This window comes from Eschrichtius robustus, chromosome 9 (assembly GCF_028021215.1).
Source record: "Eschrichtius robustus isolate mEscRob2 chromosome 9, mEscRob2.pri, whole genome shotgun sequence".
Lineage (NCBI taxonomy): Eukaryota > Metazoa > Chordata > Mammalia > Artiodactyla > Eschrichtiidae > Eschrichtius > Eschrichtius robustus.
In genome coordinates this window covers 68,376,464-68,389,489 of record NC_090832.1, presented here as the reverse complement: position 1 = coordinate 68,389,489, position 13,026 = coordinate 68,376,464, and the positions used below count along the sequence as shown (strand labels likewise).

At 41.3% G+C, this 13,026-nt stretch overlaps 1 protein-coding gene across 2 annotated transcripts in view; it reads right to left on the bottom strand.

Moving 5' to 3' along the window:
* Positions 1-13,026, bottom strand: part of MDN1 (midasin AAA ATPase 1) — a 156,733-nt gene that overhangs the window by 47,666 nt on the left and 96,041 nt on the right. For both annotated transcript variants that reach the window (XM_068551457.1, XM_068551458.1), the window contains exons 52-62: positions 12,869-12,984; positions 11,970-12,103; positions 8,847-9,004; positions 8,505-8,625; positions 7,927-8,137; positions 6,918-7,149; positions 6,054-6,180; positions 5,158-5,328; positions 2,438-2,652; positions 1,677-2,064; positions 812-921 (exon numbers count right to left, since the gene is read on the bottom strand). In XM_068551457.1, the coding sequence (XP_068407558.1) occupies positions 812-921; positions 1,677-2,064; positions 2,438-2,652; positions 5,158-5,328; positions 6,054-6,180; positions 6,918-7,149; positions 7,927-8,137; positions 8,505-8,625; positions 8,847-9,004; positions 11,970-12,103; positions 12,869-12,984 (1,983 nt within the window). The remainder of the gene's footprint in view (positions 1-811; positions 922-1,676; positions 2,065-2,437; positions 2,653-5,157; positions 5,329-6,053; positions 6,181-6,917; positions 7,150-7,926; positions 8,138-8,504; positions 8,626-8,846; positions 9,005-11,969; positions 12,104-12,868; positions 12,985-13,026) is intronic.

The window sequence follows — 13,026 nt, the reverse complement described above, 5'->3', positions numbered from 1 at the left end:
TTATAATGAAAATGGATAATATATATACAGGCATTTACCACGTGCAACATGTGTCGTCAAGCATTTCGGAGGCACGTCTCGTTGAAGTGGGCACTATTATCCTCCTTTTACAAATACGGCACTGAGGTTTAAGGTATTGAGTGGTCTACCCAAGGTTTAAAGCCAAAGGTCAGGGACAGGACTGGAACTCAGAACCCACTACTAAACAGTATTTCCTAAGGTAACAGATCTCCACAGTGCACGTCATCGCACGCCACTCCTTCCACATTGAGAATAAGCTCTGCTTTCAACCCTCCTGGCCCCATGCGAGTCCTCCCCCTCCTTTTACAGAGTATGTATTTTTCCTGATTATAACCATGGCTTTGGGATCTACCTGCTAATGTAGTTCAGAGATGTAGATCATAACCTCAGCTTAACACTGTAATTATACTACAAAATGTCTTTTTAAAAAGAATATTCAAGGGGCTTCCCTGGTGGCGCAGTGGTTGAGAATCTGCCTGCCAATGCGGGGGACACGGGTTCGAGCCCTGGTCTGGGAAGATCCCACATGCTGCGGAGCAACTAGGCCCGTGAGCCACAGCTACTGAGCCTGCGCGTCTGGAGCTTGTGCTCCGCAACAAGAGAGGTCGCGACAGTGAGAGGCCCGCGCACCGTGATGAAGAGTGGCCCCCGCTCGCCGCAACTAGAGAAAGCCCTCGCACAGAAACCCAACTCGCACAGAAGACCCAACACAGCCAAAAATAAATAAATATTAAAAAAAAAGAATATTCAAGCCAATAACCCCCAACTGGAATAATCACTACGGTGTTACCTGACGTGAGGATGAGAGTGACCGAGGACGACTTCATCCTCCAGGTCTCTTCCGGTCTGCAGCTGGGATGAGAGGCTTCGGGTCTTCCACTCACACTGCAGCTGTTGTAACTAACGGAAGGGGAGAGACTGGTCTGCTGTGCCCAGCTAGGACCAGGCTCCAGAGACAAAGCGCTGGGGAAGGGTCGCTCCCTGGATGGAAGGAACCTGAATGACCCAAGGGCAGGGGTTTCTGTTCCACTAACCTGGACCACTCACCTCAGAGCTGTCAGGTGAAAAGAAACTATCTCATTTATGCCAATGAACTTCTAAGTCTCTGCTACAGCAGTCTGATCATCACCCCAACTAACATAATTTTCCTTCTTCAAAATATAGAACTAGTGTATCACTATCTTAATGTATTCAGTTCCTGAGTTTGGCTGGAAGTTCAAATAGCAAGAGATACACCACATTATCCGAATCTACCTACTTCCTGAGTTTTGGATAACAAACACCAAAAGTTCAAAACCTAAGGAATGCTATATACCCTAAAGAAGTTACCCAAATCCAAATATCCACCACTTACTTTAGGCAGAGGGATCTGGATAGGGAGGGATACCACTAGTGGTCGCCTGTTGTGCCCTCTGCCCAGGGCAGCCTATCAGCAGATACATCAGAATGGCCCCTCCCAGTGCCTGAACCCACTCAGAGGAACCCGCAAAGAGGAAAACACAGTCTTTAGAACACACTCCTGGGATGTCACAGGGCAGCTTATGTAAAATCATCACTCTGTGCTCTGAGCATCCAAAGGGAGAGAAAGGAGTAATATACTAAGCAAAGCCAGCCAGTCAGGGATGCAGCCCGCGCTCCAAACCCTCCCTCCATACCTCTTCCTTGGCGTACTTGAGCTTGTACTCCCTCTTCACGGCGGGGTCGAAGCGTGCCTGGGGAAGCCAGGTCTGGATCTGGAGCAGGCCCAGGCTCACCCACAGGCTCCCACGGCGGGCTGGCTCAGGCAGGTGCCGCTTACCCTCCCCCTCCCCAAACAAGTGGCGCAGGGAGGTGAGCAAAAGGCACAGCAGCTCCTTGGGCAGCGTCCCCTGCCCGGCCATGTCCCCGAGAGTCTGGCCCACGTGCTGGCATGCCTGGCTGTCCCCAGGCAGCAGCTGCTCACAGTGCTGCACGTACTCCTGCCGCCGGGGCTCGGGGAGCAGCTCTGCCAGGCCGGCCAGGTGCCGGCACAGCACCAGCCGCTGGAGCTGGGAATCCGTGCGTCTGTGGGGACAGGGAAGCACTTAAGGGTCTGCACCACAGCGACCCCCATTCCTTTCTCATGCTACTGTTCTTCCAGAAAATGACAAGACAGACTGCACTGCCTACACCTAGAGGTGAACTTCAATTCTCACTTAATCTGATACGGTTTTCTAAGTACCACCTTCTTGATCACAATATACTTACAGCTGACAGAGTGGCTGGCCAGCTCACAGCAGTCTCTGTCATGGACTGAAAACCTGCTCATCCAGCCAGAAAACGCCCTTCCTCCACCCACCGGCACTAGCCACGACCGAAGAAAGCTCTGACCGAGGTCCCCACTACCTGCTCTGGAGGGAAGACGGGAGCTGTACCGTCTACCCGGGGGAGGGAATACCTGAACTCTGCTACAGAAGGGACAGCCATGTTGGTCCACAGCACCGAGCTGATGTCCTGGAGCTGCTGTGATCTCTCAACCCACTCCCCCAGGGTGACATGTGAGGAGGACAGGATGGGGAGGCCGCTCACATCCCAGGGACTTGCTCTGTAGCTGCTGGTCAAGACTTCAAAGCAGCACTTGGAGAACACGGCTCTACTGAGACTTCCGGGACCCTGATAAGGGGAGAGGAGTCATGTTAGCTTTTAGAAATTAAAAAAAAGGGTTTCAACAAGCAGCACTGGGGAACCTTAGAGGAAAGAAAGAAAATTTTAAAAGGAGATTCAGGTTGCTAGGAACAGGTAAACATCAGCCTGAGACAGGACCAGAAGGGCAGAATGGGGTCGGGTGCAGTGGGCCTTTGAAGGACTCCATTCTCTACGAGCGAGGAGCACTGGGTGCTTTAGTCATGCAGAAGAAAACCCCTCAAACCTGGGCATCAGGAAGACCAGTCGTGCAGCAGAGCTGGGGGCAGGAAGGTGAGACTTGGAGGCAGGGGAAGGAGTTGGAAGACAAACAGAAGAGCCAGGGACAAGCCTGTCTCCCTGGACTGTTAACCTGGGACACAGGAACAGCTGTCCACGAACAAAGGGTTAGCGCGTCAAATATACATGAGAGCAAACCTGACTCTATGCAACTCTTGGGGACCCATAAGGTTTAACACTAAAAGCTTTGAGAGATGTTTTACACTAAAGAAATCAATCTTGACAGAGCAATGGAACAGAACTGAGTCCAAAAATAAATCCACGAACATCGTGGGAATAAGGTGTTATGACAGAGATGGCATTTCAAAAGAGATGGAAAGGATGAACTAGTCAAAACTGGTGTTGTTAATACTGCTTTTGGATATGCTTGTTTGTATAAAATAAAAAATTTGCATCCGCACCTCACAAAACGAGATACCCAGATGAGACTGATGTAAACATAAAACAAAAACAAAAACAGAAAATATGAGGGCTTCCCTGGTGACGCAGTGGTTAAGAATCCGCCTGCCAATGCAGGGGAACATGGGTTCGAGTCCAGGTCCGGGAAGATCCCACATGCCGTGGAGCAACTAAGCCCGTGTGCCACAACTACTGAGCCTGCACTCTAGAGCCCGCGAGCCACAACTACTGAAGCCTGTGCACCACAACTACTGAGCCCATGCTCCACAACCAGAGAAGACACCGCAATGAGAAGCCCGCGCACCGCAATGAAGAGTAGCTCCCGCTCGCCGCAACTACAGAAAGCCCACGCGCAGCAATAAAGACCCAACGCAGCCGGGAAAAAAAAAAAAAAAAAAAAAAAAACAGAAAATATGAGAAAATGGTTTTTTTAACTCTGTGGGTAATGAAGGCTTATTTAAAAAGCATGATACCAAAGCCAGAAAGTAGAAAGGGACTGGCATATTTGAAAAGAAAACACTATAAAACTTCTGTGATATAAGAAAACGTCTTCAAACTTGAGAGACAACAGAACACTAGAAATGTATTTCCAAATATATGTTGGGTAAAGGTTTAATATCCATAATATATAAAGAGAAGTTCAATAATAAAATGATGATTAATGACTTTTTTTTTTTTTTTAACAAAATGAGCAATAAACATGACTGGAAAATTCAGAGAAAGAAATAAAAGCAATCAATATACATATGTAAAGACATTCAACCTGAATAATAATCAAAGGAATACATATCAAAATGAGATTTTTTTTTTAACTGTATGACTGGCAATAATTTAAAGTGTTAATAACACCTAGTGGGGCAAAGATATGGAAACACAGGATATATGATAAGTGAAACGTGCTCTAGTCCCAAGTGCGCCGTGGTCATCCTGACTTCATGTTCTCCCTCTTCACTGTCTCCTTGCAGGTTTAAAAAGTGAAAAAACAAAAACCTACTTCCCTAGACATTCTGGTAATATTTACAAATCTCTTTAAATGTGAAGACACTTTGGCCAAGGGTTAAATTCCAATTCTCGTCACACATCCACAGAAATACTCAGACAAGTGGACAAAGGTTTATACAAGGGTAGTTGATGCAGGTATGTTTGCTACAGGAAGGGGGAGGACAAGGCAAGAAACCTCAATGCTTATCAAGAAGAAAGTGATTAAATGCATTCCAGCACATTCGTACAGTGGAATACCTTAAAAAGGATAAGCTGGAATGATAGGTGCAAATTTCCACGACATATCATGTGAACCAAGAAGGTGGCCTTGTTTTTGTTTACATATGTATTTAATATAAAAATACATGTTAACAGAAGGATACAGAGCAATGAGTGGTTACTCCCAGTGAATTCTACATTATATACGTATATAAATACACATGTATACATATCGTGTATGTATATGTGTATGCATTTTTATATATGTATATATATATACACACACACACATATGCACACATATCTACATGTTTCTGTACTGTTTAAAATCTTATAATTAGAAAAAATATTTCAATTAGAAAAGAAATTAAAGACTTTTTAAAGGAAATTGTTTTTACATTAATTCAGGATTTCCCAAATCATTTAAGATGGAATATCTTTTTTGAAGGTACACTTATTAATATCCTACAGAAAATAAAGTATTGCAATCACTTACTTAGTCACTGCTCTATCCTAGGAATAAATGTTCATTGCTAGCTCCACTGAGAAGTTTCTTCTACTATCATCAAACATTTTTATAATTTTATGGCAACAAACCTTTAACGTGGAGTCCAGAAGGGACTTGGGTGTCTCCCTCTGCTGCACACCAGGAAGAGGGCTCCATGTTAGCCAGTACTCTGGATTTGTGGTCACAGTACTGCTCCAGAAAGACGTAAACGTGGAATTAAATAACTCGGACCACAAAGAGATCCTTTCTTCAGTAGACATCTAGAGATAAAGGAATAATTAGATAAGAGAGTATTTGAGAAAGGTTCCATAAATCGTTATACGGTCTGTCTTGTAAGACTCATCTAAAACTAACATGCGTTTAAAGATTATTAATCCTAATGTTCCTGGTTTTCTGCCACCCCAGTTGTCTTGGTCAAGTCACTTAACCTATTTATAATTTTATAAAACATAAGATCTGATTTTATAAGAGTGCATGAGAAAACTCAATTAAAATAATCACACAATTATGTGATCAAAATAAATAAATGAATAAAACATTATTATCATGTTACAGAAAAAAAAAAGAAAAAAAAAACAAAAAAAAAAACATTATTATCAAAAAAATTTAAGGTTGTACTAATGAAGTTACATTAACTACAGTTTACCACTATTCACATTTAACAGTTACTCTTGCGGAAGGATAAAAAACACTCTGACAACACATTTTTGAGCAAGTAAAATAAAAATAAGCAAAAATTTTAGCCTCATTTAACTGGAAACCAAATGAAATGAATCTGTGGTAAGAGTAGAGAAATACCAAGGAAATTACTGCCAAAGAACATTCAAAGTTCTCCCCTTGGAAACTTAATTCAGGTAAGACTAGAGTTTTACAACATGCAGTTTTTGAGATTAAATAAATAAATGTTCTGCAATCAGTCTGTCATAGAAAATCTAATCAGCTCATAGTGTAAAGGAGGTTTTTTGATTTTGATTTTGGTTTTTACCTTTTGATGGTGCGCTAAGGACCAAAGGTCTCGAAGCTCTTGAGGAGCAACCGGTGTGTGCTTAAGACAAAATGTGATGTGATGACTTATCTCCTCCTCTATATGGGGTTGCTGGTTTTTGCTGGACCTGCTCCAAAAATAAAGAGGGAGAGAGAGTGGGCTGTAGGCTTTCAATGAGCTGCTAGAAAACTGCTATGTAAGGGAAGATGGAACACACAGGACATCGAGTACATTTATTTAAAAACGAGCAAGTAATTCTACTGGAAAAACACCTAGTAACATACATACATTCATTCATTCATTCATTTATATAAATTTATTTAATTAATTTATTTTTGGCTGTGTTGGGTCCTCATTGCTGTGCGCGGGCTTTCTCTAGTTGCGGCGAGTGGGGGCTACTCTTCGTTGCGGTGTGCGGACTTACTGCAGTGGCTTCTCTTGTTGCGGAACACAGGCTCTAGGCGTGCGGTTTTCAGTAGTTGTGGTGCATGGGCTCAGTAGTTGTGGCTCGCGGGCTCTAGAGCGCAGGCTCAATAGTTGTGGTGCACGGGCTTAGCTGCTCCATGGCATGTAGGATCTTCCCGGACCAGGGCTCAAACCTGTGTCCCCTGCACTGGCAGGTGGATTCTTAACCACTGCGCCACCAGGGAAGTCCCACACCTAGTAACTTTTAGAAGTGGAGCCAAAACAGGCAAAGAATCTTCAAGAAGTTTTGGCTTTCCAAAGTGGCAAATGACCTCCCTCTGCTTCAGCAACTATGCCCCCTCAAGACAACGCTGTGCTTTGTTTTACATGTAGGATACACGGAATAACCTTGCAAGAAAATAAGTGCCCCCAAAGGAAAAAAACTGAAGGATGGCTCACCTTCTCAGGCAAACCTGTGTCATAAAATCCGCTGTGACTCTGTACTGCCAAAGCATAGCCAGGTACTCCATTGCAGGCCAGAGCTGAACACTCCTGGTGAGTTGGATTAAGGAGGTAAAGCCTGGCTGTGACAGGGAGGAAGCTTCACTGTGCTTTTTCTCCAGAAAACCAAGTGAAATTCCTTTGGCTTTCAGTTCTGAACACTGAGCATTCACAAGACTCTTCAATTCATCTGGACAAAAAGACACAAGTGGTCAGCGGTCAGGCTCAGATTCCCAACAGCCAGTCACATGACCATTAGCTTAACCTGAGTTCAACTTCACCTGAGCTTGAGTGTCTCATGTGTTAATACAGGGGTCCCCAACCCCCGGTCCGGTCCGCAGCCTGTTAGGAACCGGGCCGCACAGCAGGAGGTGAGCAGCGGGGCGAGCGAGCGAAGCTTCATCTGCCGCTCCCCATCGCTCCCCATTGCTCCCCATCGCTCCCCATCGCCCCCATCGCCCTCATCACCGCCTGAGCCATCCCCAAGCCCATCCATGGAAAAACTCTCTTCCACGAAACCGGTCCCCGGTGCCAAAAAGGTTGGGGACCGCTGTGTTAAATAATGCTACTAACACCTGCACAATTCCAATGACAGAATTAAATAATATATGCAAAGTTTAGGGAATTCCCTGGCAGTCCAGGGGTTAAGACTCTGGCTTTCACTGCCGTGGATCTAGGTTTGATCCCTGGTCGGGGAACTAGGATCCCACAAGCTGCGTGGTGTGGCCAAAAAATAAAAAATAAAAAAAAAAAAAAAGAAAAAGTTTAGCCCTATGCCTGATACTTATTTAGTGGTCGGTATAGTATACAGGGAATAAATAAATAAATAAAAGGAGAATATCTAAGGGAAAACTTTAAAAACCGTATTGGCTGCAAATAAATAAATAAATAAATAAAACTTATTGGCTGCAGAGCAGAGGATATGCTTAGAACATCTGTCAGCTAGCCAAACTCCAGAGCATATTACCTGGGTTGACATCTTCCAGAGTATTAGCACTGAGGACCAATCCCCAGGCCTGTAGGAGACTTTTCTTTAATGTCCATTCAGAAGCAACCATTTGGAGCCGACTAATGTCTTCCCACCATCCACTCTCCCCAAGGGCAGGCATCCGCTCTCTGATGGCAAGGGCTTTGTTAAAGACCTTCAATTGTGAAAAACACTCCACCACCAGCTGGTCCTGAAACAATAAAACCCAGGAGAGCCTATTTCAGAGGAGAAAAGTAGTTCTTTTTAGCAGCCTATTCATGGCTGAAAAAAAATGTTTTAAATATTTCCTTAATGATTCTATAAAACATAAAGTTGGTTTACTCCTGTAGATCTCAAGATATTCACAGTAATAAAGTTAAAAGTCTACTTCAGCCTTAAAAGTCTCAAGAATAAATAAAATGATAACATTTAACAAGTCAGTTAATAGTACTCATTGAACATTTAAGAATTAAGCTTTGCAAGCAAGGCTGAGTATAGTTGAATGGCAGTCCCCATGTTCCAGGAGAGCTGCCAAAGAGGTCAAATCTTTGTGTTTACTACATGCTTCCAAGTCGTACCTTAAAAGGAAACGGTCGTCCCAGAAACTTCTGTAACTTCTTTATACCCGTGAATCCACCAGTTGGGCTCCCCAAGCAATTCTGGATATGTCCTGAGACGGTCTGAACCTCTTTGTAATATCTTTAACAAAGGAGATAAAGGGCAGAAGGGAAGTAAGGAAAGGGGGAAATGCTGGATGGTAAGAACATCACTCACATTTTATATCTGATTTACATTCACCAACAGGCCAAGGGGACAAACCAAAGTAAAGCCAAGAAGAAGCACGTTTCAATTCCTAACCCTCCTCCCTTTAACATCAATACTGTAGATACTGACGTTGTTACTCTAAATATGACTCTTACTTGTCTTCGTGGTTCATCAGGAGTTGGGGGATCTGACGAACCAAATGTTTTAAAACCCAGTGCCAGTGAAGGGCAAGCAAGGCCAGGCCTGGTGCATCCACTTTTACTGCATCGGCCACGGTCCAGAACCGGTCCCGCCACCGCACAGAAGCCAAGATCTAAAAACAAAGTAAACCAAAACTGCTCACAAACGTCTCCCAGTAAAGGACACAAAACACTGACTTCAATCATTAATCAATACTCAACACACACAACACGTTAAAGATCTAGCATCCGACTGGAGTATTTTTAGGGATATTAAGGCAGTCAGAGAAGGCAAAGCTCTTTCCTCTTATTATCTGAAGTTCAGTTATCAGAGAAAATGGAATTACTGGGTCACGTGGTAAGTGTACACGCAATGTTATAAGAAACCGCCAACCTGCTTGACAAAGCAGCTGCACTATTTTGTATCCCATCCAGCAGTGTAGGTGGGTTTCAGTTTGTTCCACTTCCTTGCCAATACTTGCTGCTGTTGACCATTTTAATTTTAGCCATTCTGGTGGGTGGCACCGCACTGTGGTTTTAATTTACATTTCCTTGATAACTAATGATGTTGCAATTTTTCCAAGTTCTCACTGGGCATTCATTTATCTTCTGAGAAGCATCTATTCAAATTCTCTTGTTCATTTTTAAAAATTGGGCTGTCTTATTATTTGTCTATAAAATTTATATGTGATTTAGCAACAGTGTCTCCCAGTGTTTTCCTTTTCTTAAAGCTAAGTTCTTTATTTTGACAAAATTGAATTCATCAATTTTGTTCTTTTATGAAGAATGCCCTGAAATCTTTGCCTATCCTCAAGCTGTGAAGATTTTCTCCTATGTTTTCTTTTAGAGGTTCATAATTTTAGCTTTTATATATAGGTCTACGACCCATTTTGAGGTAACTTTTCTATATGATGTAAGGTAGCAGGTAAAGGCTCATTTTTATATTATATGGATATCTAGTTTTTCCATCACCATTTGCTGAATGAACTGTTTTCCCCATTAAATTACCTTTGCATATTTGCCCCCCCGCCCCAAAACTTCACTGACCATATAAGAGGGTCTATTTGTGAAGTCTCTTTTTTGTTCCACTGGTCTATATGTCTATCCTTATGACAATAACTACTGTTTTCAATAATGTAGCTTCTTAATGCAAATCAGGTATTGTGAGTCTCCAACTTAGCTGTCCTTCTAATTATGTATTTTTACAGTAGTCTCAAGATTAGTGATTCCTTTTAGGTTTTATGATGTCAAAGCTGTTTTCATAATAATGTCACGTTATTTGCCTTTTTCACTATGTTGACATTTGCACTGATGGTAACCAAAAACAGGGCGGGGAGGGTGGAGGGGACAAACTGTGATTGGGTGTCTGGCAAACACTGTGTGGAAAATGAATGAAGTCAACCTGTCAGTTCAAGAAAAACAGGAGAGTATTTGCTGCTGATGACAGAATTTGAACCTTCAAGTAAAACCTAGAACTTTGAAAAACTAAGAGTTTGACAACTTCCCAATACTTACAGATTTTTTCATGAGGTACCTTTTTGTGGTAATTTTTCATGAGTGGGACTTTTTAAATTTATCTATATTGAAAAAGGTAATGTGTCAACATTTGGAAGATCTGATAACTCACTGAACAATACTTTCCAAATTACCAGTGCATGAGACCATACATGCAAGGCTAAAAGTCCATCCAAACTGCAAGCCAGGCCAACAGATTTTAACGCATGACAAGATCAGTGATACTTTGATCAGATTCCACATTACAAGTAACCTTTACAAAACTAACACTTGTCAACCTGTGGTATAGAATCAAAGAAGAATATCACAGTTATATGAAATGTTTGTTAAATACTCCTCCCTTTCCAATCTCTTAGCCACATGAAATAGAGGCCAGTTTTTCTTCACAAACTTCAACCCATACAACATACTGTAAGAGACCGAATGCAGAAGCAGGTGTGAGAATCCAGCTTTCTTCTGTTAAGCCAGACATTAAAGAAACTCGCAGAAATGTAAAACAGTTCCACTCCTCTTAATTTTTGTTTTGGAAAATAGTTGTTTTTCATTAAAAATGTTATTCATATTACCATGAAATGAATTTGTTACTGTGTTTCTTAAACACATTAATAAATATTTTTTACATTTCTCAGATTTATTTCCTAATAAAGTAAATATTGATACATGTAAACACATAAACAAAAGTTCTTTGAGGGTTTTGGTAACTTTTATGAACATAAGAGGGGGGTTGGGTCTTGAGACTAAAAAGTTTAAGACCTACAATTCTAGTTTAACCAGAATTACTCGAATAATCTGGATTCAAGCCCAATTTAGTCCATATGTGACAATCATGTCTAAGAAGGATTAAGTGAATTGAAGTATAACTGTTAAGATTCTGATTTTTATCAACAGGTGAGTGGATGAATAAGATGTAATACATACATGCAGTGGACTATTACTTGGCAATAAGAAGGAATGAATTCTTGAGACACAAAACAATATGGATGCATCTCAAAATAATGATTTTTTAAATATTTTTTTTCATTTTTATTTTATTTTTATTTTTTTGGCTGCACCATGCGGCATATGGGATCTTAGTTCCCTGACCAGGGATCAAACCTGTGCCCCCTACATTGGAAGTGTGGAGTCTTAACCACTGGACCACCAGGGAAGTCCTCAAAATGATTTTAAGTGAAAGTAGCCAGATAACAAAGAACAATATAGAATACTAGAAAACACAACTGAGCTACACTAACAGAAAGCAGATCAGTGGATACCTGGTTGGAGGTGGGGGGCAGGAAAAAAGAAGAGAAAACAAAAGAACAAGAGGAAAAGGTCTGAGGGTGATGGAGAGGTTCACTGTAATGATTGTGGTAATGGTATCACGGGTGTACACATGTCAAACATACAAAACTGTACACTTTATATGCGACTTACTATATGTCAGTTATAACCCCATAAAGCTTTAAAATATGTGTATCTATTTAAATTCTTAAGAACTTCTCAAATAATATTGTACATATAACAACACTGAAGTTGGTCTTGCCCCTAAGAATCTTTGTGCCAAGAAATATGTTGCTTAAGATAAAAACAGGTACATCTCCTTACCTCATTAACACTGGCATCAGACACCATCCCCTGGGAGGACTGTACCCAGAGCAGGATTAGTGCATCACAAAGTTCAAAAAAAGCAGCAAGATTGACCACGATTTCATGGGGCAGGCTGTGATAGCTCTCTGGATCTTAGAGTTGGTATAAACAAAATAAGAACATTTGATCAGATTTAAATCTCTGGACATTTTCAAAATCAACAGTAATCTACAACTTAACGTTATTCTCAGTACAAGGGTCAATTTGAAACGTCAAAATTGAAAGCAAATCTTTGTCTATTATTAAGTTAGCAAGTTAGTCGTGTATACCTAGAGATGTTCATAACGTCTTAATTAAAAAAAAAAAAAAAAAGCATTTGTTTAAATACAAAATTGTTTAAGTACGAATTCTAAGTGTGTATATGACTGGATGGATAGATAATACAGACAGATGTGAGAAGATATAAACAAATATACTATTAACAGTAGCTGCTGCGAGAGGAGACTTTTTCCATTTTTATGCTTCTATAATAGTTTGAATATTTTCCAAGAAATACCGTTATCTTTTCAATTTAAAAAAAAAGGAGGAAGAAAGAACCTATAACCAAATGCTTATGAGCTCATACTGTTGAGCCAACAGAACAAGTTTCAAGTTCTGGCTCTGCTACTTGCTAGAGATGTGACCTTGAGCATCTCTGTGCCTCCCTTTCCTCTCTCATGAGGCTTATCTCATGGTTGCTATAAAAAGTAAATGAGATCAAGGACGTGTAAAAAAGCACTTAGTCAAAAATACTGAATAAGGGAAGATGTTCAAACTCAAGCTAGCAAATCAAAAGGAATCAGTACCATGGCATCAGCTGTTCAGCAACATTATGCAGTCAGAGGCATAACTGAAGAAAGTAAAGGTAATGTCCTTACCTTTATGGAATTCAAAGGACATTCTCAAAACACTATTTCTTAACTTTTTGCCACCAACAGAAACCAAATTTGCTTCAGTAAAAATCCGTTTTTCCCGATCAAGATATATGATTGTCCTGAAATGAGATTCCATAACATAATAGGTATTGGTTAATAAT